Raw genomic sequence first — 23,658 nt, forward strand, 5'->3', positions numbered from 1 at the left:
AGTCCAAAATATTGAATTCGAACTTTTCTAAATGTATAAGAATTTTCGAAAATTCAACCTGACTACCGATCAGACAATAGTTTTAAGTTGAATCAATGAATACAAGATCATTAACTGATGCTCATTAGCTAGTAGATCATACATTTGTCTTTTAAAATACAACTGGAGATAAGGATCGTAATGAGGATAAATTTATCGGTTTTCAAGAGCAAAATTGGCAGCGCGTCATCCCTACAATGGTTTCCATTTCTACGATTGTGAAAATGAATTAGCGTAATGCGGAGATGATTTTGACGAAGTAGAATCCTGACTGAAATATTTTAATATACTCACTTTACATTTAAAGCAAGTAACATTGTTCAGTGTTACTTATTATGTTTATAAACATTTTCAAATATAGAGATCACAGAGCCATCAAATGAATTTCCAAAAGCCCGAACGATACAAGTGCGAAACCACATGAGATCAAAGATCTATAGAATAGAATGAATATTTTTATTTCCCAAATTACAGGGCCCATAAAGGGCATAAAATCAGATACAATTGATTTACATAATAATTATTGGTAACAACAACAATAATAGAGGCATATACATATATATTTCTCGGGAATATATAAGCATTGGTCAGAATCAAGATAAAAACCACATATATATTGTGAAAAAAGAAAAATAAAATTACATTATATATGTATTTATCATCTCAGATTATTTACTTGACTTAGTGTCAGTGTTCATACCTGATCTCCTTAATTCAAAACAGTCACAAATATATCAGCCCAGTTTTCCATTTTCTTGGGTCAAAAGCCGCCATAAAAATTTAGAAGATTTGTTTAAATTTATACAATTGTTAGAAATGTCTCGAAACAAAATCGTCCCTTTGAATATCATAAAGAGGGCATTCTAATAAAAAATGAAGCTCATCTTCAACTTTAACAAGTGAGCAATTAGAACAAAGACGCTCGATCAGATCTTTCTATATGTTTTTTTGAATATATATCTGTCTTTCTCAATTTTTAGAAAGTGAGCGCTTATTCTTGATTTACAAAATGACTGTCTTTTTTTGAAGTCCTGTACATAATTCTAAATATTTTTCTTTTTTAAAACATTTTTTTTATAGAAAAACAGTACCAGCAAGCTTCCCTTTTTCGGAGTTTTAATTGTTTGATACTTCATTTTAAATTATTGCAAATTGTGAAATAACCTTTACATAGATCGAAGATCTATATTAAATCGAAATTAGATTTTAAATAATTAAGCGAATTCAAAGTAGGAAATGTACTAATGGAAAAAACTGGTTAAATAGTGTTCTTATGAATTATTTTGCATGCAAAAGTGTAACTTACTGTGTAATATAGATATCAAACAACTACTCAGTTTTAGGAGAATTTGCGGTACTCCTGACAGAGGAGAGATTAACAGACGGTAACAGGTGACAAGGTAAAATACAGAAACGTCTCGAAAGATGTGAAAATTGCGCCCTTTTCAACTACTTCAATTTGTTGCTTCCTTGTTGCGGACCTCAGACAAGACATTTTTCTAGTTATATACACAGTGACAATCGATGGTATAAGGTATGTTTGCTTCCTGAAGATGTGTGCGCCAAACTTCATACAAAAACACTTTGCTCTTTTGCACATCCACTATAGATAGTTAAGCAAACAACATAAGACTGTTAGGATGTTCTGGGGGGAGGGGGGGGGGGGGGGGGGGGGGCAGGAGGATTTTGAAAATAAATAACTCAGCCTTGATAATCACAAAAATAAATGGTTTGTTCTGTGGTAGTTTGAAAATAAATTACCTGACTTGCAATGTATTGAAAATAAATAACTCAGCAGGTCTATAGCTTATTTGGGCCTACAGCGGTTCCAAAACCCTTCAACATTTTTTTTGCCTTGCTCCGCTCGGCGAAATATGTTTGACAATACTTTTGAAAGAGGCTAGGTAAAACCAAACTAAACTAACTTCAATACTATACATTATGTATGCAATATGTATATATTGCTTGGGAATATATTTAAAATGATTCGTTTCGTTCAAAAAATTATAACATACTTAATCTAATTATACCAATTGTCTCTTATAATATACCTATTAATATGTATTTGTGTTTCGTTTGTCCTGTCTTGCTATGAACATGTATTAACTTAAAATATTTGTATAATGTCCTCTTGTACACAAGTATGTGTCTGAGGTTATGAATGAAATCTTGAATCTTAAAATTTCTGAAGGGGATAATGATCTACAGTAGTATTCTGATTAAATGGTACACAATGACTTGACTATATTTACCTTTTTTTAAATGGTTATTTGGATGGAGAGTTGTTTCATTGACACTCACACCACATCTTCCTATATGTATTTATTCATAATTATCAAATATTTTAAAAATTGTATGTTTTCGAATATCATAAATACATGTATAGTGGTAAAAAATGAATAATCAGTCCCTTGCTTTAATGAAAATGAAAAATCTTGCTTCAATAGTGCAGAAAATGAATAACTGTCCTCTCAGTTTTCAAAAATAAATAACCAATAAAAAAAAAATCCTCCTTCAATGCAGGTCATGACCTGCATTTTCATCATCACAGGTTGACATGATTGATTTTATTTTTTTACAACAATCGATTACCCAATATCAATAAAATTTTCTACACATAATCTTTGGTATATTCGGCAAATTTAATGTCAATATTTGAGTCAATAGCATGTGCAACAACCTCTCTTCCGGTTCAGTTTCATAACACGACGTATCATTCTCAGCACAAGCCTTCAAAAATTTATTTAAGGTATCTGTTGCATTAAACAACAAATGCCACTATTAAATCGACAAAATATTGTGAAGGTGGATCTCTGCGATCATGTCCAACTATATCAGTCCTATTCAGGACCAATAACTCTGTCGAGAGATAATATAGGGTATATAATATTGTTAAAACCAGACCAATCGTATTATAAGTCTCTGTTGGAATGTATACAATAACTCTTTTTTTACACAATTTAAACTTTATATCGATTCATTGCCTGGATTTATCTTTAAATATTGAATTAAAAAATAAATTACAACAAAATCATATTCAATGATCGAAATTCATTTAAATTAAAATTTGAATCAATATTTCTTTGAAATAATTATAGAAACATATAAATATTTGAATGCCTTTTAAGCAAAAAATAGTTTTTTAAAGAAATTTTCATCATATTCATATTTTCCTAAAGTTTATATAAAACATACTTCTTCTGATTTGACACCGGAAGGAGAATATATTTTTATTTGTACATTCATGAACACTTTTGTATATCACAAAATTTAAACTCTGGTAATACATGTATACACACTGACAGGATGTTGAATGTCACCTGGTTGCTTTTGGTTTGCACGTCTACCTGACAATATATTATTATGTAACATTATAACCCAAGTAAGATTTCACCTGTTTGGTCAAGGAATGAAATTTTAAAGGTATAGAATATTTATCTTTTATAATAGGTCATTGGTTTTTTTTCTCTCTTAGGATGAAAACATTTTTTTTTGTTCTAAAAGAAATGTATAAATATATTTCTAAAGAAAGATGAAATATACGGAAAACTTGAAAAACACCTTTAAAAAATAAGAGATTTTTTTTATTATAGATTTTGCAAACTATTTTCTGGTAACAGTATCTCCTGGATGAATATCTGTCAAAATAAATGTTCCTGTGTCACACTTAAAATAATTTTTTTATTAAGAAATTTTGAAATCAATCATATCGAAATATCAATAAAGGAAAATAACAGAAACATCAGAGATTTTTTATGAAAAATTAAATATAATCTAGGAAAGTCTTACTATCATGACTATAGAAATCATTGATTTGATGCAACATTTTCATATGATACATCAGCCGCCATTTTGAAAAATCTCGGAAAATTCCCTTTTTTAATTCGATGTTTGACCGAATTTGCCCTGAAATTAAACTGTTTTAAGTAGTATTCCTTGCTAGCTATATGTTTGAATATACTTAATCGATTTGCAAAGATTGTGTTTTATTTACAGAATTTCTTTATTTGTTGTAAAAGTAGACATGGGTATCGGTAATTTAGCATTGCGTCAACGGGGAAATGACGAGAAAAAGTGCATGTTTTATGATTCCGATTTGACCGAATTAAATCAAAAATTAAACTGTTAGGACCAACATTGTTTGATAGAAATATGTTTGCATATCAAGGATTGATTTGCAAAAGTAAGAAAACGAATCAGGTTTATGAGAAAATTAAACTTTATTGAAGCATATATGCATTTTATATGGGGAAATATAATACAAAATGGTGGCTATTATACGTCACAAAAGTCACGTGATGTCTTACTTAGTTGGATATGTGAGATTTCTGCCAATGGCACCTCAGACATGTTTGATAGGGTTTATGTATTGAGAAATGCAAAGTCAAAACATAGTGTAAATGGCTTGTTGCTCTTTGGACTGGATTAAAATCCATGCCCTGTGTGGTCTAGCGTTGTCGTCAATGTAAAAGGGTCTTGCCAAGTTTGACGCAAGTGGGGGATTATTAAAACAAGGGACTACAATGTTAAAAGGCATCAAATCTCTGTATGTCTGTCCGTTTATGTTACCCATCAAAATATGCATACCCAGCTTTATATTAATATTTTTTTCGATATAGTTAAAAAAATATTGCCAATTATATTTCGGTGGTGCTTAACTGGTGGACTGTATATATAAAATTACAATTATACTTCTATTTTAAAAAGATAAAAGATATGATAACATTTAGGAAAGGGCCCTTGTATATTTGCAAATGGACCATAATTTGGTATTCGGCCTTTGGTTTCTTTTTGTATCCTTTTTTATAAGTTCTAAAATTTTAACTTTTATTTTGTGGGTTGTGTTGGTGTTAGAATAGTATGAATGGAACAATTGAGTTTTTCGAGAAAAAATTAATACATTTTGATTCACCGATTACGTGACATGAAACCAAACAGGAAACCAATCTTTATTTTCTTTATTTTGCACAATATATTTCAAAAGGCATAAATAAACACCATTACAAGTGTTACTTGCTTCATGTTAATATTTAAAATCTATTTTCAATGTTATATTGAAGTTGTATCTTGATGTTTAAGCCAAAAAAATGTATTTATATTTGGTTTTGATATTCCAGTTATATACAATTTATTCCAAATCATTGGCAATATCACATTCTTTAAATCCAGTAAAGAAAAAAACTTTTAACTTGGAATTAAAATCTTTAAAATAGGCACAATGTGATACTTGTGACCTGTACACCATCTACATGGTTTCCACATTTTAACCTACTTTAGTGGGCTAAAATCAATAAAGTACTTCCTTTCAAGTCATGCATGGTAAAAGTTTACTTCTCCTTTGACAAGTTTATTGCGTTTCTGATAAGTGTTTGCAGAACATGAATAAAAAATATTAATTAAAAGCTGTGACAAAGATGCCAACTTTGTACATTCCAAGTGTAACGGTACATGTATATTAACATGTATTTTTTATTAAATTATATTTATTCACCTAAAATATCCAGTAATATTTACTGCTGAAGTTAAATCAATCCAACGAGCATTGATTTTTCCAAGGACTCTTCACGTCATTATCGGGAAACGGAGTGTGTTCTAACGTCTGTCAAATATGAAATCGATTTTGTCAAGTCATTGGGCATTTATTTTCACACAGGATTGTATGTAACATTATGCACATAGGAAAAATAACAGACCACCTGCGCAAACTCTTTGACAATTGTATTTTCCTCTTAAACAAGACGAAACAAGTCTACAGATTATGTTTGCTAACATCCCGTTGGAAACAAAAACAATGTTTAGACCTAGTATTTCGTACATCCGGCCGTAATGGCGTTATCACATGTTAGTCACATGTTTCACGTATGACCGGAAATGATTAGAACTAAAGGACAAAAACAATTTTAATAAATAACTGGACTTCTGTTTCGTGTGAAATGTAACGCATAATGATAACGTTATTTTCTTACTTAATTATTACGAAGATCAAAACAAGAATGTAAATCATCTCTGATTTACCTGTTTGAACATCTCGCGAGAGTTCATATTTGCATATTGTTTTTAAGATTTCTATTACAACAAAGCAGATTACATCATCTAAAATTTGCGTTACAAAATCGGACACAAGAGTCACGCCACTGTTCTTACATCTGCTACAAAAATACTTATAGTTCTCGGCATTATCTTCTCACTATTCTTATTGGTCGATGTTCTTTGTTATTTGAAAGCAAAAGTTACGAATTTGGCGGTGATAATTATCTATAAATCAGTCAGCGTTATGCTCTTCGGAAGCAAAAAGTAACGTGAGAAACGACACAAAAATACGGTTGTAGAATCTTTGAAATTCGTATATTTCAATTTTTTTTCTAGGGAAGAGTAGCATACACTTGTATGTTGATAAAAATAATGGCATCTTTAGATGTAGTTACAACTTTTCTTACAGTAATTCACATTTTATCACTTTTCTATAGTTATAGGAAACGGAGCCCAATAGCAAATTATGGTCCAAATACACGGCACAATTACGAAGGTTAAAGAATGTTTAAGGTAGTGGGCTTAATTTCTACAAACAAATAAAACACAAATCAACTTACCAGTTTCACATAGACGATGCTGCCAGTTGTCACATGTGTCACATTGAAGAGCATCTTGTTGAATCGTAACAGTCTTCTTGCATACATAACAACGTGGACGAACCATGATTGCAATTGAAGATGATCATACATTTCACCATAGTTTATATATTTATTCTCTAAGCTTGGTTTTTACAACGTTTAAGCCATGCATTTTCTTTTCGGTGAGGATGGTGATTGTGTTATAAGTATAACTCCACGGCATTTGATGTTCATAGTGCCGCACTTATACCGACTTTTTGTTTTCATTTACTTCTCTCTGTTTATTCTACTTTTAACTTTTATTTCTGTAGGTTTGTTATCCACTAATGACCACTGATTAGCATATTGTGTACTCATAATTATTTTAATGTGCATATCAAATAAATTGCCAACCAAACAATTTCAAACAATCAATTCTAAGGAATACTAATGATTATAACGATTAGCATTATATAAGCTTATTTAAAACAATTATGATTGAATTTTATTAACAATGAAAGTTGTTTTTTTATTTGTATTTTGCTATATAATGATATACGAAAGAAAGTTACAATAACTATGCATATAAACTTGATAAATAATATCAAATAAAACATGGTTACGAGCTGGTAAAAATAGGTTACGAGTTGGTTGAGTACGACTTGCCGAAAGTACGAGTTGTCGTGTACCCATTGTAAGGTCCACTACTACCGTATTCCAAATAATTGTGACGTCTGGCAAGGCTATTTTAAATTTTTTTCTGGGACGGTGGGATAAAAAAAAAGTCAAAATCGAAAAATACCCACAGCAGACGGCATGATTATCTGGACTACTACTATCCCAGTCCAAATAATAATGACGTCTTGAAAGGCTATTATAATTTTTTTCTTGGACGCCTTACAATTGTTCCTTATATTATTATTTCTGTAGGGATTAATTGGAAATATTTTGCACAAACAAACACATAAAAGGTAAGAATTTTTATATATGCATTTTGTTTTAGCCTTTAATGAAAATTTTATGGCTAAATTGGGTCTCAAAGTTGAGAGCAAAATATTCTCTCAAAGTCCAACCGAAAATGGCGGCTTCAGCATTATGACGGCGATGTAAGGCGTCAAAGAAAAAAATTATAATAGCCTTTCAAGACGTCATAATTATTTGGACTACTACTATCCATGAAAATAGAAGAAGGGGGCTTTATACGATTTTTGTCGAGTCTTCAACTTTTGTCAAAGCGAGACATAGTGGTCCTCCATTCCGTCGTCATCGAGGGCGTCGACATATATTGTCTCTGTGGTTAAAGTTTTTGAAATTTTAATAACTAGCCTGGTTTTCTACAAAACTTGGACAGAAGCTTGTTTTAAAATAGTTATAAAATAGTAATCACAAGTAAATTTTTGTAAAAAAATACTCCGGTTTTCCGTATTTTACTTTTAAAGAAGCTCTATTGATAGTTGACCTTATTATTTACAGAATTTTATTGATAGAACTTCCGATTCCTGTGATGGTAGTGTCTGCGCGTACCTGCATGTGGGTCAAAAAGTCATTTGTAGGCTACCCATACCCACATCTGGTTTTATAATAAAGTGCCATCAAACGTGAAATATAAACAGAAATTATCATTAATATGGTGATTTCATGTAGAACAAGTTAAGAGTATGAAGAGTAATATTTTCAAATGTATTAATTCAGTTATAGGATAACTATATTTGGTATTTGCAAGGTCCTTGTGCCAGTCAGACAGTTTTCACTTGATGTCCTGAAGCTTATTTCATGGATTAGTGTACTATTAGCAGAGGGTCTAGAATCTCTGGTGTATATATATGGAAAGATCACTGTAAGACAGGTGTCATCTGACCACGATCTTATTTTGAGGCTATACATGTGTAGTTAAGTTTTTGTGTTTTTGTCTGATTTTCTTATACTGTATACAATACATTGATTGTACATGTAGGTCTACTTTTTTTGTTGTGTGGAATGATGGTAAGGTTTTACCTGACCTTGACCTCATTTTATAATGACCTTTCCCATGGTTCAGCGGTCAAAGTTAAGTTTTTGTGTTTTGGTCTTTATCTTACCCTATCATGCCTATACATGCTACTGTGGATTCATTTATTTCCATGGGTACCAATTTTCGTAGATTAAGAAAAACTTGCATATTCGTGGATATTTAATTTCGTGGTTTTGCTGAAGTGCATACAAATTACAAACCTATAAAAAAAATATCATTCGTTGAATATTTAATTTCGTGGTTTGACTGTGCCCACGAAATCCATGAAAATTGGTATCCAACGAAAAAATAATGAATCCACAGACTGTCAGTATATATGCAGTAAGTCATTTGATGTATGGAAATATTTTTGGATGTACATGTATATGTCAGTCTCACAAATGTCTCGCAGGTTTTATTTGACCTTGACGCAAGTGATATTGTTTGCCTTAAATTAGTGGAGAATAAAGGCTAATAAAGGCTTTTTTCTCCTGGAGAAAAATCCCAATTTGAAAGAAAATGGCTTAAAAATATTCCCAAAAAACTACTTTTTTCCCTAACAGTGCTGTGACAGAAGTAATTGTGCATGAATTCAAACTGAAAAACACCCATTTAAACAATTTTCTGGCCTAAAATGACTCTATGTGCACATTAATTTGAGGGTCTAGTTAAGTATCATCACTGACAAAATGGGGTCTTATTTTGAAGCAGGGTTTGACTATTGAAAATAGGTGTGTAAATTGAAGTTTCAGTCTAATTCATGGACTTGGTTTATTATAAATTTCCCAATTTGTTGAAAATGACGCATATTTCCCAACAAAAACAGGTAGAGGTAGTTTTGAAAAAAGCCAAAAATATCACTGGACACAATTACCAGGCTTCTCACAATAGAAAGCAAAGTTACTCAATTTTTATTACGGCACAATATTTACACAGGACAAACATATATATATTTCACAGCAAAGGATAAACACTGGACTACATAGGCAGATTAAGGTGGGGGGCCCCCTTTTTTTGAAAAAAATGCTTATATAGGGAATCACTGGAGTGGGCCCCCACTTGAGAAAATTTCTGGATCCGTCAATGGACTATACCACTGACAGTCACATATATCATATATATATGAATACCATTTCTTCTCAATCTGTCCATGCTATACATCATTAAGGGATACCTATATACAAAATATTAATAAAAATCTTAATTTCAATTTTATTAAATTGCAGTCCACTATAACACTTAAGCATTTGACTGTACTTTTAAATAGCAGTCTACCAGTCATTATAAAAATCACCATAAAGTATATTAATGATTGTCTTTTATTAAGAACATCTGTATAACTTGTATTTCTTTTAATATGCAATGCCAACCTAATTTTTGTTTGTGTTCTTTTTTCAATTGTTCATGAACATTAATAATGTGTTAACTGTTGATATTTATAGCCTTTTTTCTTCTATGCTGTGAATACCACTGTCACTCTAATATAATTGCAATCAATTTAACTATTGTCAGTTTATTGTCTTAATTTTGTATGCCATAACCATTTAATGTAAATGTGTTTGTGCGAATAAAATATTGTCTATATTGTCTATTGTTTATTGTCTATATAGCATGTAAAACATATAAAGCTAATGTTAATGAGCAAATATTGGTCAAGCCATTAGAAATGATTAAATATGATAATCCAAACAGATCGGAAAAAAACTACAAATGTATGACCTAGCCGAAGATTAAACAAGCCGTTTGATACTAAAGTACATATAATAAAATAAAAATCATAATTACCACAATTGTGTGCGGCGAGTCGGAGAGTACATTTTGTATGTAGAGTTTTTGTTTATGGTCTATTTTTCTTTAGCCATAGGCAATAGGTCAACTATATGTCTTGTATGGAAGGATTGTAAGCTGTACATGTCTGCCTAGCGTGGTTCATCTTACTTTAATTGACCTCATTTTCATGTTTCATTGGTCAATGTTTGATTTTCTTGGTTAACTTTGTTTCTTAGAAACTATTAGCAATATGTTAACTATTCATGTAGTTAGTGAATTGAATGATTGTAAGGTGTACATATATTTCTCTTTTTGTTTAGATGACTGTGACCTCATTTTCTTGGATTATGCGAAGTTTATGTTATACATTTGTACATGTAGTTGTAGTAAAGCTTTATATTTAGGACTACCTAAACATAATATCAATGGTTAGTACTGTAAAGAAGGTGAGACATTTCAGTGTGTGCACTCTCGTTATGTTTTTTCCCTCCTTTAACTATAAGCAATATATCAACTACATTTGGTGTTTGGAATGATTGTAAGGTGTACATATGTCTGTCAGGCAATTATCATCGGACCATGACCTAATTGTCAATCGTTTTTTTGATTTGTTTCTTAGATACTTTATGCAATATATGCAAACTATATTAAAAGCATGTAAAGATTGAAAGGTGTACATTGCTGTAAATCTTTATATTAACAACTACAATGCATCAACATATATGATATCAATGGTTAGAAGAGTAACTCAGACATTTAAGCATATGGACTGCTGTTAATAATAGTGCCAACATTGTTTCAAAAGGATTTAAAGTAACATTTATTTAAAATACAGTGACTATGCAGAACTTTGAATTATATGCTGAAGTGTAATATGTAAAAAACCATTATCAAATATATTAACTATTTAGAACTATATACATGTAGTGTACCACTAACTTTCTATTGGCAAATTGTTGTCATACTACAGTCTTGTCTCTAAAATCCTGGTTTCTTCAATTTAAAATAACATAGTACATGCACATGTAGAGATTTTAACAAAATTACTTTGTGGGATATTGAAAAATATTATGTATACATAGATGCCAACCATTATGATTTTTCCGTAATTTTCTGATTTTGAAATCAAAACTATGCTTTTACGGTCAAAGTTGAATTGTTACAAATTTCCAGACATTGCCTTTCAGTTTTGAATAACGCTAATTTTTGTCAATACTTTTTCGGTCTGGTCCAGTATTTAGAAAAAGCCAATGTAATGCTTCCAGTTTCTCAGGAGTTATCGACTCCAGAAGAGGCATACTTGGATTTTATGAAATAGCTTTCCCCTTTCTCTAGATCTCCTTGACAAAACATAAATACATGTTAACATGTTAGTGTATATATCTCTTTGCAACCCCTGTAATTTTTTTTTGGTAAATGTACGTTTTTGTATAATTACTGAAAACTTTTTAAAAAACAGAAAATTTGATAGATTGTTGCCATGGTCACTGATTGTATTTCTTCTTCTTCTTTAGTTTGTGATGGAAATGGATGACTGGCAATCTGGAAAATCATTGAAAGAGAGGATGCAATTTATGTTGCAAGAACAGTTGATGTGTGATGTTACATTTTTAGTAGGAGCACCTGGATATGCCACACATTTTCCTGCCCACAAATACATGTTAGCCAGTGCAAGCAGTGTGTTTTTTGCTATGTTCACGGGCCAATTGCAAGAGAAAGAAGATGTGACAATAACTGATATTGATCCAGTTATTTTTAATTTGATGTTGCAGTAAGTCTTATATAAAAATTAAAAACCAATTCTTCAGAGAACATTTGAAGGTCTTTCCACCTCGATAATAAGAATGAAATTTAAAAAAAAAATGTTAGAAAATGTCACTCTGTTGATGTAATGTCATGAATGTGGTAAATCAAACTGATATAAAAAATGAGTAATAGGTTTATCATTTGTCAGAATTCAGAACATGATTTGACCTGTTTAACACAAAATTATACATTTAAATATTGAATGCAAAGTAAACATTTTTATAGTCCTCATTATTGAGCCGTATGGGGACCTTATTTCCTCTGTCTTTTATCTGGCTTTTCCGTACATTTTTAAATCAATATGAAAAAACTAGACTATAAAGTTGAAATAAGTTAAGTTGGGACTTACTCTTTGAAGTCAGAACATGATTTGACCTAAAGTCAGTTGACAGGGAAAACATGTCTAATCAAATCAAAACTAGGTCTTCTTCCTTTAAGCCCCCTCCATATCTGAATCTGCTACTGTAGAGTTAATTAATTCATAATTTTTTTTTTAAGAAACAATTCAGTCAAATGGTTTAATAAATTATATTTTTTTAAAAACCAAAAGTTCCAAATGTTAATTTAACAGAAAAAAGTCATGAAAATACAGAAATATAATAAATTTTGAAGATAATGTGAAGAAATTTGTTAACAAAATCTTTTTGAATATTAACTACTAGTATACCAAATGCACTTTTTTATAGTCCACATTTTTGTGACTTTATTATTGGGTGTCTTTTATCCGAGTTTCTTATACATTCTTGAATGAATATGACAATCCCAGACTTAAAGTTGCAATACTTAATTAAAGTATAGTATTTTACTGACTCCTTGAAGTCAGAACATAATGTGACTTGTTCAAGACAGTTTGCACAACAGGATTTACTCAAAATATTAGGATATCAAAAATATACCAAATTATCTTTTTATTTATATAGTTCTTACAATTGTGACTTAATATTTGTGATTGTTTTTCCTACTTGTTCCATACAATACATTCTAACTATTACATCACAATCAGGATAATGCCAGACTTTTACAGAACTTTGCAAGCCATTTAGTTTTTGACATTCTCTTTTAAGTCAGAACATGATTTGACCTGTTCAAGTCAGTTTGAAGAACAAAATTTCCAATCAAAGCTAAGTGTTCTTCCTCTTAGTCTTAGACCCCTGCTGAATCTGCCACTGTTGAGTTTATTAATTAATAAGTTTTTTAAGAAACAATTAAATCAAATGGTCATTTATCTTAATAGAGGATCTTGCATGTACATGTAGTTTATGTGTCTTTTATCTGACTTTTCCATACATAACATTAATATCATACGTGTATGGCAATGTCTGACTTAAAAAAATCAAAATTTCCATAAACTTGGGTTTTGACTGATTTTTTGAAGTAAGAACATGAGTTGACCTGTTTAAGTCAATTTGTCTGAACATAATTTGACCTGTTCAAGTCAGATTGCAGAAAAAAAATTCCAATCAAAGCTAGGTGTACAATATTAATGATTTCCTTCTGAAATTGCCATCTGTGAATTTATTATTTGATAAATTTTTTAAAAACAATTTAGTCAAATGGTTATTTATTTATGGGGATCTTACATACATTTCCTATGTTTTGACGTTCCCATACTTTCATTTAATATCATATGTCAGTGCCCCAGTCTCAAAATTGCAATAAAATTATTTTGGACTGACTGTTTTAAGTCAAAACATGATTTGACTTGTTTAAAAGAAAATGCATTGAAATTATGAATATACCAAATATTTTTTTTTATAGTCCTCATTGTGACTTGAGGGGACCTTATTTCCTCTGTGCTATATCTGGCTTTCACACACATTTTTATATGCCCGGGACGGGACGTATTATGGTATACCGTTGTCCTTCCGTCATCCACACTTCGGACAATAACTCAAAAACACTTTCACCAATATCCATGAAACTTGAGTGAATTTTTTTATATCTATTGACGTAAGCTCCCTTTCGTTTTTTTTTTTTAATTTCACATTTTAAGTTTTGGATTTACGGGCTTTATTCATAAAAAAGGGGGGATTTTCAACACTTCGGACAATAACTCAAAAAGGCTTTCACCAATGTCCATGAAACTTTGGTGAATTGTTTATATCTGTTGACGTAAGCTCCCTTTCGTTTTTTTTTAATTTCACATTATAAGTTTTGGATTTATGGGGCTTTATTCATAAAAAAGGGGGGATTTTCAACACTTCAGACAATAACTCAAAAAGGCTTTCACCAATGTCCATGAAACTTTGGTGAATTGTTTATATCTATTGATGTAAGCTCCTTTTTATTTTTTTTTAATTTCAGATTTTAAGTTTTGGATTTATGGGGCTTTATTCATAAAAAAGGGGGGATTTTTAACACTTCGGACAATAACTCAAAAAGACTTTCACCAATGTCCATGAAACTTTGGTGAATTGTTTATATCTATTGATGTAAGCTCCCTTTCAATTTTTATAAATTTCAGATTTTAAGTTTTGGATTTATGGGGCTTTATTTATTTATTAAAAAAGGGGGATTTTTAACACTTAAGACAATAACTCAAAAAGACTTTCACTAATGTCCATGAAACTTTGTTGAATTGTTTATATCTATTGATGTAAGCTCCCTTTGCATTTTTATAAATTTTAGATTTTACATTTCCGTGTTATGAATTTTTATGCTTAAAAAAAAGGGGGTTTTCCAATTTTGGGACAATAACTAACACTTTCACAAAATTTTATGCAACTTTGATAAATCGTTTATATTTAATGACCTTAATAGTGCCATTTTTTTTGTGCATTTTTATTTATTATTTGGGGGGGTATTTGACAGGGCTCACACTATTTCTAGTTGATCATTTAAATTCATTTAAAGCATAAAAGACAAGTTAAAAGAGCAATGGGCGTATCATGCGCTAAAGCGCAGCACTTTATTAAATCAATATGACAGAACAAGACTTGGTTGAAATGAGTTTAGGTTTGAGTGTGACTTGTTTGAGTCAGTTAGCACAGCAGTATTTTCCTCAATGAAATTTAAAATAATAAATGTTTTGCTCTTAATAAATTTAGCTAAAAGAGAATAGATCCTTTATTTTGTCCTTAGAAGATTCAAGGTATTGTCAGGGGACTAGTAAATGTCAGTAGCGGATCTAGGAATTTTTCACAAGTGGGGGCCCACTAACTGGCCTAAGAGGGGGCCCGCTCCAGTCACGCTTCATTGATTCCCTATATAAGCGACCAAATTTTTTCTCAAAAAGGGGGGGGGGGATGCTGGGCCCCCAGCCCCCCATAATCCGCCTATGAATGTATCCAATATTGTAATTTGTAAATGTTTTGATATAGACAGAAAATTGTATGATCCATTTTTTCTCCCCTTTTTTAGCTCACCTGGCCCGAAGGGCCAAGTGAGCTTTTCTCATCACTTGGCGTCTGGCGTCCGGCGTCTGTTGTCCGGCGTCGTCGTCGTTAACTTTTACAAAAACTACATGACCAAATTAAATCAAACTTGAACACAATCATCATTGGGGTATCTAGTTTAAAAAATGTGTGGCTTGACCCGTCAAACCAACCAAGATGGCCGCCATTGCTAAAATTAGAACATAGGGGTAAAATGCAGTTGTTGGCTTATAACTCAAAAACCAAAGCATTTAGAGCAAATCTGACGAGGTTAAATTGTTAATCAGGTCAAGATCTATCTGCCCTGAAATTTTCAGATGAATCGGACAACCCGTTGTTGGGTTGCTGCCCCTGAATTGGTAATTTAAGGGAAATTTTGTCTGTTTTCGCTTATTATCTTGAATACTATTGTAGATAGAGATAAACTGTAAACAGCAATAATGTTCAGCAAAGTAAGATCTACAAATAAGTCAATTTGACCAAAATGGTCAGTTGACCTCTTTAGGAGTTATTGCCCTTTATAGTAAATTTTTAACCATTTTTCGTTAATCTTAGTAATCTTTTACAAAAATCTTCTCCTCTGAAACTACCAGGCCATATTAAACCAAACTTGGCCACAATCATCATTAGGGTATTTAGTTAAAAAAATGTGTGGCGTGACCCGTCAAACAAACCAACATGGCCCAACGGCTAAAAATAGAACATATGGGTAAAATGCAGTTTTTAGCTTGTAACTCAAAAACCAAAGCATTTAGAGCAAATCGCATAAGGTTTAACTGTTTATCAGATCAAGACCTATCTGCCCTGAAATTTTCAGATGAATCAGACAACCCGTTGTTGGGTTGCTGCCCCTGAATTGGTAATTTTAGGGAAATTTTGCTGTTTTTGGTTATTATCTTGAATACTATTATAGATAGAGATAAACTGTAAACTGCAATAATGTTCAGTTAAGTCAGATCTACAAATAAGTCAAACATGACCAAAATGGTCAGTTGACCCCTTTAGGAGTTATTGCCCTTTATAGTCAATTTTTAACAATTTTCATGAAATTTGTAAATTTTAACTAACATTTTCCGCTGAAACTACTGGGCCAAGTTCAATATAGATAGAAATAATTGTAAGCAGCAAGAATGTTCAGTAAAATAAGATGTACAAACACTTCACCATCACAAAAACACAATTTTGTCATGAATCCATTTGCGTCCTTTGTTTAATATTCACATAGACCAAGGTGAGCGACACAGGCTCTTTCTGTTGAGCCTTTGACTTCAGTCGAAAAAGCGAAACTAAGCAATCCTACATTCCGTTGTCTGCGGCGGCGTCCACAAATATTCACTCTGTGGTTAAAGTTTTTGAAATTTTAATTACTTTCTTAAACTGTACTGGATTTCTACCAAACTTGGACAGAAGCTTGTTTATGATCATAAGATAGTATGTATCCAGAAGTAAATTTTGTAAAAATAAAATTCCCTTTTTTCCGTATTTTACTTATAAACGGACTTAGTTTTTTCTGCGGGGAAACATAACATTCACTCTGTGGTTAAAGTTTTTAGAATTCTAATAACTTTCTTAAACTATCCTGGGTTTGTACCAAACTTGGACAAAAGATAACTCCATTTTTTCTGTATTTTACTTTCAAATGAACTTAGATTTTTTTCTCAAGTTAACATTACATACAGTCTGCAGTTAATGTTTTCAAAACATTTATTAGATTCATTTACTATCCTAGATTTTTACCAAACTTGGACAGAAGCTTCTTAAAATCATAAGATAGTATCAAGAGGAATATTTTTATTGATTTTTTCCCTTATTTTTGTTGAGCCTGTGATTTACAGCAAAAAGAAGGCGAGACACTGGGTTCGGCGGAACCCTTACACATTTTTTTGGTTTGTATTTTGAAATGATTGAATTTGATGAGATAAATATTTTATGTTAAGATTCTGGAAAGAAGAACGTTTGATGAGCCCCACTTTTTAAACTCTTTGATTGGAAACTAGTAATCACTATATTTTTATGGAGATTGAAAACAAAGTGGTAGTAATGACTGCTTCAAGTCAGAACAAAAATTACCTCTCTAAGTCAATATGCATCAAAAAGGGACATAAATCTTATTAGAATATGAAAATATTAAGTCACAATATTTTGTGCAAAAGCTGACCTGTGGAAGTCATTTTATGATAAATTAAAGTCTGACATAAACTGACCTGTACAAGTCATATTCTGTTGAGTGCAAGAAGGGAGACAACACTTACATCAAATTATATCTGACCTATGGAAGTCATTTTATTCTGACTTGTTTATGTCAGAGCTCTGACTGTTTTTGCAGTAGACGCAATTGTTTTATAATGAACCAGACACATATTTCTGACTTGGTACAGACATTTACGTATGTGGAAAATGGTGGAAAAGACCTGGTTTTAAAACTTGGGGAAACCTCTCACTTATATGACTGTCATGTAAAATTCCATTATATATATTGACAATGATGTGTGAACAAAACAAACAAACAAAAATGATATAAGATAAAAATATCAAAAATAGGGGTACAACATTGTGTTATACATAATATTAATCACTATACAAACAAACAAATATGTGTTTATATACATCTTCTTATTTTTATATTCCTTCTCTGTATTTTACAGATTTATTTACTCAGAAGATGTTGAGATCAACTTTGGTAATGTGGAGGGTTTGTTGATTGCTGCAGACAAATACTTCATTGAGCTGCTGAAGGATAAATGTATTTGCTTCTTAAAGGGCAATTTGAACTGTGACTATGTATTTAATGTTCTTGAATTAGCTTTTGGTTTAAACATGGTAAAATTGAAGTCTGATGCATTAGATTTTATTTTGAAAAATGGTCAAAACTGCTTAAGCACAGATTTATTTTTAGAATTACCACCAGAATATGTAAAACATATTATTAAATCAGACAAATTAAGATGCAAGGAAGAAATTGTTTATGAGCAAATGGTCAAATGGGCAAAATTAAAGTCTACCAAAAGAAACTCACCAGAGAGAGACCAGAGCATCAGGGATTGTCTTGGTGATTTATTATATCTGATCAGATTCCCAACAATGGAGCAAGATTATTTTACTGGTAATGTTTTGAAAAGGGACATACTGACAATAAATGAAAAACTAAATGTTTACCAATCCTTTACAGAAAAAGAGAGACTGACCATGAGCAGCATGTTCACTTTAGAAAAGAGACATTCAAAGGTACATTTTAAAAGATGTTCTGCTGATGATCGAAAATTTGCAGTCTGGGAATGTACTTCTAAAGATGACTGTGTTGATTTTGAAACATCATTTGATGGTAAATTGTGCTCTGTCTCGTTATTTGGACCAAAAAACTACTCTGGATCCATTGATTTAACAGTTAATATTTTTTCAGGAAATTCAGTTTTAAGTACCCAAAAAAACAAGCTGAAATCAGAATACCAAACAAAGATTTATGAAATTCATTTAAATCACCCTGTTGAAATATGTAAACAGAGTAGATATACCATTGTGGTAAACATGAGTGGACCCAAAACATTCAAAGGAAAAGATTACAAACAAATATGCAATAAAGATGGTTTATCAATGACATTTTTACCCCCATCTATGCCATCACCTAATACCACCAGTGAAAAAATTGGGCAAATACCAGGACTTGTGTTTGATGTTTATACATGACATTTTGTTGAGTTGTGATTTTGTTTAAGTGGATTTTTTTTATATGTCATGTATGTAGGAGCATGTATACACACTGCATTCATTTTTGCTTTTTTTGTCATTTTTCCCTCATTTGTCATGTTAATGACTTCATGGATAAAACTTACCTCATACTAAGCAAATGAGCAAAGTTAATAAGCATATTATATAATGCACAAACAAAAATGTATGTTTTGTTTTTGTTTTTTTGTTTTTTCATAATACTTGTATCCAGAGCATTATTTTGAAAATATCTTTTTTTCATTTTTTACTTAATTATTTAAACAATAAATAGACCTAGTTTTTTCCACAGTTAACAAGTAGATACGGGTTGGGGTTAAAGTTTGTTGCACACCAAATACTTCCTCATACCCTCATTGAATTTTATGAAACTTTAGCAGAAACTTTTTGTACGATTCAGAGATAATGCATAAATTGGCTGTATTTTCATTTTTGATATTTTTTTTGATAGATGAACTACTGATTAGTTTTTTTTACAGCTAACATCTACAGATAGTCTTGGATTTAATATTTTTGACAGGATAAGTTTGTAAACCTTTATCGATTGTTATGTTGAAGACAGAAGCTAATCTCCAAGACCAAGAAAAGGCATTTGTTGAAGGCCATTCGCTGACCTATAGTTGTTAATTTCTGTTTCATTTGGTCACTTGTGGAGAGTTGTCTCATTGGCAATCATACCACATCTTCAATTTTAATATTTGATGAAAAGGTTGGAATTTGTTTTAAAGTTCTGTATTATACTGATAAATTGACACACTTTTAAGTCAACGTTATACTTTTACACTGACAGCCCTTATTGTAGGCGATACACAGGGTGCTGCAGAACACCTTACAATTTTTTTATTTAGCTGCTTTAGTTATTTTTTGGTATTCAAAGATTGCATGAAATGCAACTAAAGCCCAACACAATTGACTTTCAATGTAAATCACTACCGTTGATAGTTAAAAAAAAACCAGTAGAGTGGAGTGAATATTATTAACACCATATCTAGTCATTTTCATATAATTTATTGATGATATATGTTATACTTTAATATCTAAGATATCATATTGAGTGTATTTGAATTAGCATACTTCTCAAGAAAACATTTTATTATTTAAAAATACATAATTAGTAATGCATGGTGTATGCATCTGCTATATAAATAGATTCGACTCAAAATGTACACCCATGAACAAAGAAAGATATATATCTAACTCAAATTTTGAATTTGCCTTGCAAAATACAGTAAAATTGTAAACAGATATATCATGTTAAGGAGGGGTATTTGAGAAAAATACCAGTCGAGAGAATGGTAAATTTCACGAGCCGTAAGGCGAGGAAAATTCATTCTCAAGACTGGTATACATGATATATCTGTTTAATTACCACCGAATCTTAATGTTCAAAAATGCATTGATGATTGTGACGTTACAAGTGTCCAGTCGGATAGAGTATTTTTTTGGCAAATAACACGGAGGCGTTTAAAAAATAACGATATTCATTTGATAACAGTAAATTGGTGAAAAATACACTAGCTATCAACCAATCAAAATTCAGGATTCTTACATAAGGTGTAATTATTTCATTTTTATACGACCGCAAATTTTGAAAAAATTTTCGTCGTATATTGCTATCATGTTGGCGGCGTCGTCGTCGTTGTCGTCTGAATACTTTTAGTTTTCGCACTCTAACTTTTAGTAAAAGTGAATAGAAATCTATGAAATTTTAACACAAGGTTTATGACCATAAAAGGAAGGCTGGTATTGATTTTGGGAGTTTTGGTCCCAACATTTTAGGAATTAGGGGCCAAAAAGGGCCCAAATAAGCATTTTCTTGGTTTTCACACCAGAACTTTAGTTTAAGTTAATAGAAATCTATGAAATTTTGACACAAGGTTTATAACCACAAAATAAAGGTTGGGATTGATTTTGGGAGTTTTATTTTCAACAGTTTAGGAATTAGGGGCCAAAAAAGGGCCCAAATAAGCATTATTCTTGGTTTTCGCACAATAACTTTAGTTAAAGTAAATAGAAATCAATGAAATTTAAACACAATGTTTATGACCACAAAAGGAAGGTTGGTATTGATTTTGGGAGTTTCGGTCCCAACAGTTTAGGAATTAGGGGCCAAAAAGGGACCCAAATAAGCATTTTTCTTGGTTTTCGCACCATAGCGTTAGTATAAGTAAATAGAAATCTATGAAATTTAAACACAAGGTTTATGACTATAAAAGGAAGGTTGGTATTGATTTTGGAAGTTTTGGTCCCAACAGTTAAGGAAAAAGGGGCCCAAAGGGTCCAAAATTAAACTTTGTTTGATTTCATCAAAATTGAATAATTGGGGTTCTTTAATATGCCGAATCTAACTGTGTATGTAGATTCTTAATTTTTGGTCCCGTTTTCAAATTGGTCTACATTAAGGTCCAAAGGGTCCAAAATTAAACTTAGTTTGATTTTAACAAAAATTGAAACCTTGGGGTTCTTTGATATGCTGAATCTAAAAATGTACTTAGATTTTTGATTATTGGCCCAGTTTTCAAGTTGGCCCAAATCGGGGTCCAAAATTAAACATTGTTTGATTTCATCAAAAATTGAATAATTGGGGTTCTTTGATATGCCAAATCTAACTGTGTATGTAGATTCTTAATTTTTGGTCCAGTTTTAAAATTGGTCTAAATTAAAGTGCAAAGTGTCCAAAATTAAACTAAGTTTGATTTTAACAAAAATTAAATTCTTGGGCCTCTTTGATATGCTGAATCTAAACATGTACTTAGATTTTTGATTATGGGCCCAGTTTTCAAGTTGGTCCAAATCAGGATCTAAAATTATTATATTAAGTATTGTGCAATAGCAAGTCTTTTCAATTGCACAGTATTGTGCAATGGCAAGAAATATCTAATTTCACAATATTGTGAAATAGCAAATTTATTTTTTTATTAAGAGTTATCTTTCTTTGTCCAGTATAGTAAGCAAGAAATATCTGCAAGAATTTTTTTTAATTGGAGTTATCTTTCTTTGTCCAGAATCAACTTAAATCTTTGTTATATACAATATACAATGTATATTCACTTTTTACTACCAACTGATAAATTTAAATAATCTTTACCATTCAGTGGTAACAAGCAGTTTTTTTACATCATGTATTTAAATGAGTAGTAATTGTTGCAAACTCCATTAGAATATTTTAATTGAAATTAGTTTTGGAATAAGGGAAAGGGGGATGTGAATAAAAAATTGGGTTAAATTTTTCTCATTTGAAATTTCATAAATAAAAAGAAAATTTCTTCAAACATTTTTTTGAGAGGATTAATATTCAACAGCATAGTGAATTGCTCTAAGAGAAAACAAAAATTTTAAGTTCATTTGAATACATTCATTCTGTGTCAGAAACCTATGCTGTGTCAACTATTTAATCACAATCCAAATTTAGAGCCGAATCCAGCTTGAATGTTGTGTCCATACTTGCCCCAACCGTTCAGGGTTCAACCTCTGCGGTCGTATAAAGCTACGCCCTGCGGAGCATCTGGTTAAACTCATAAAATTGCAGGATAAAAGCAATCTATATATTTCAGTCCTCACAAATACTTTGTTTTGTTTTATTTTGTTTTGTTTCTGAATTATTAGTGCTTTTGTGTATGCTTTCTTGTTACAAGTATGCTTTATGCTTTAGGGATATATTTGTGAAGTGACATTGTTTGTATATATATGTTCCAGGGGAAAAAAAGATAGATTTTGTAGAATAACTAGCAGTTTTATTAATTTTGTGAAATGCCTGATTTTAGTGTAATCAAATTTGTATCAAATAATTCATAATGTTTACGAAGTGTACTCATGTATTATAGAAACAAGAATAATAAAAAAACCTGAAATGTACAAGTAATTTAATAAAAGTGTAAGTAAGTAAGTTTCATGAAATTGTAAAACATGTTATAAAAATCTGAAAATATTGCTACATGGATTTGGTGAAATTCCTAATAACAAATTTAAGCTATTCAAACCATATACATATCATGAATGTTTAAGATCTTGAATCTTTTATAAATATAGAAGGATATATATTTATAAAATCATTGGTTAACTGTTATCAGAAAAGCAATAAAAGTACAAGAGTCATGATAGTTATGTTTACAATTTATACAGAGATTTTTTTTACTTTTTTTACACGATTAGTTTGGATGATGTCTTTAGTTATGTAAGGCCCAGGTCTGTTTTGTTCACAATTTTGATTGAAGAACAACATTTTACATGTTTTAAACTAGCCACCCTAAAAGTTGACATCCCCACATTTTAGATATTCAACATGCAGATTCATATGAATACTACAATCTTATGTTTCTTTTACATAAAACAAGTTGTTGCTTTTACTCAGTATTAGTACTATTAC

General features: G+C 31.0%; 1 protein-coding gene across 1 annotated transcript; it reads left to right on the top strand.

Moving 5' to 3' along the window:
• The first annotated feature begins 1,474 nt into the window (after nt 1–1,474).
• Nucleotides 1,475–23,296, top strand: LOC134696332 (BTB/POZ domain-containing protein 6-like). The gene is made up of 3 exons (XM_063558058.1): nt 1,475–1,573; nt 11,904–12,160; nt 18,215–23,296. The coding sequence occupies exons 2-3, from the start codon at nt 11,910–11,912 to the stop codon at nt 19,251–19,253; spliced, it is 1,290 nt and encodes a 429-aa protein (XP_063414128.1). The 5' UTR covers nt 1,475–1,573; nt 11,904–11,909; the 3' UTR covers nt 19,254–23,296.
• The last annotated feature ends 362 nt before the right edge of the window (nt 23,297–23,658 follow it).

The sequence above is a fragment of the Mytilus trossulus genome, chromosome 14, assembly GCF_036588685.1.
Source record: "Mytilus trossulus isolate FHL-02 chromosome 14, PNRI_Mtr1.1.1.hap1, whole genome shotgun sequence".
NCBI classification, from domain to species: domain Eukaryota; kingdom Metazoa; phylum Mollusca; class Bivalvia; order Mytilida; family Mytilidae; genus Mytilus; species Mytilus trossulus.

What these genes read in the sequence shown, in the direction of transcription:
- LOC134696332 (XM_063558058.1), top strand. Translation starts at nt 11,910, where the DNA reads ATGGAAATGGATGACTGGCAATCTGGAAAATCATTGAAAGAGAGGATG. An exon ending in ATTTTTAATTTGATGTTGCA is followed by an intron (nt 12,161 to 18,214) that starts GTAAGTCTTATA and finishes TGTATTTTACAG; the next exon opens with ATTTATTTACTCAGAAGATG.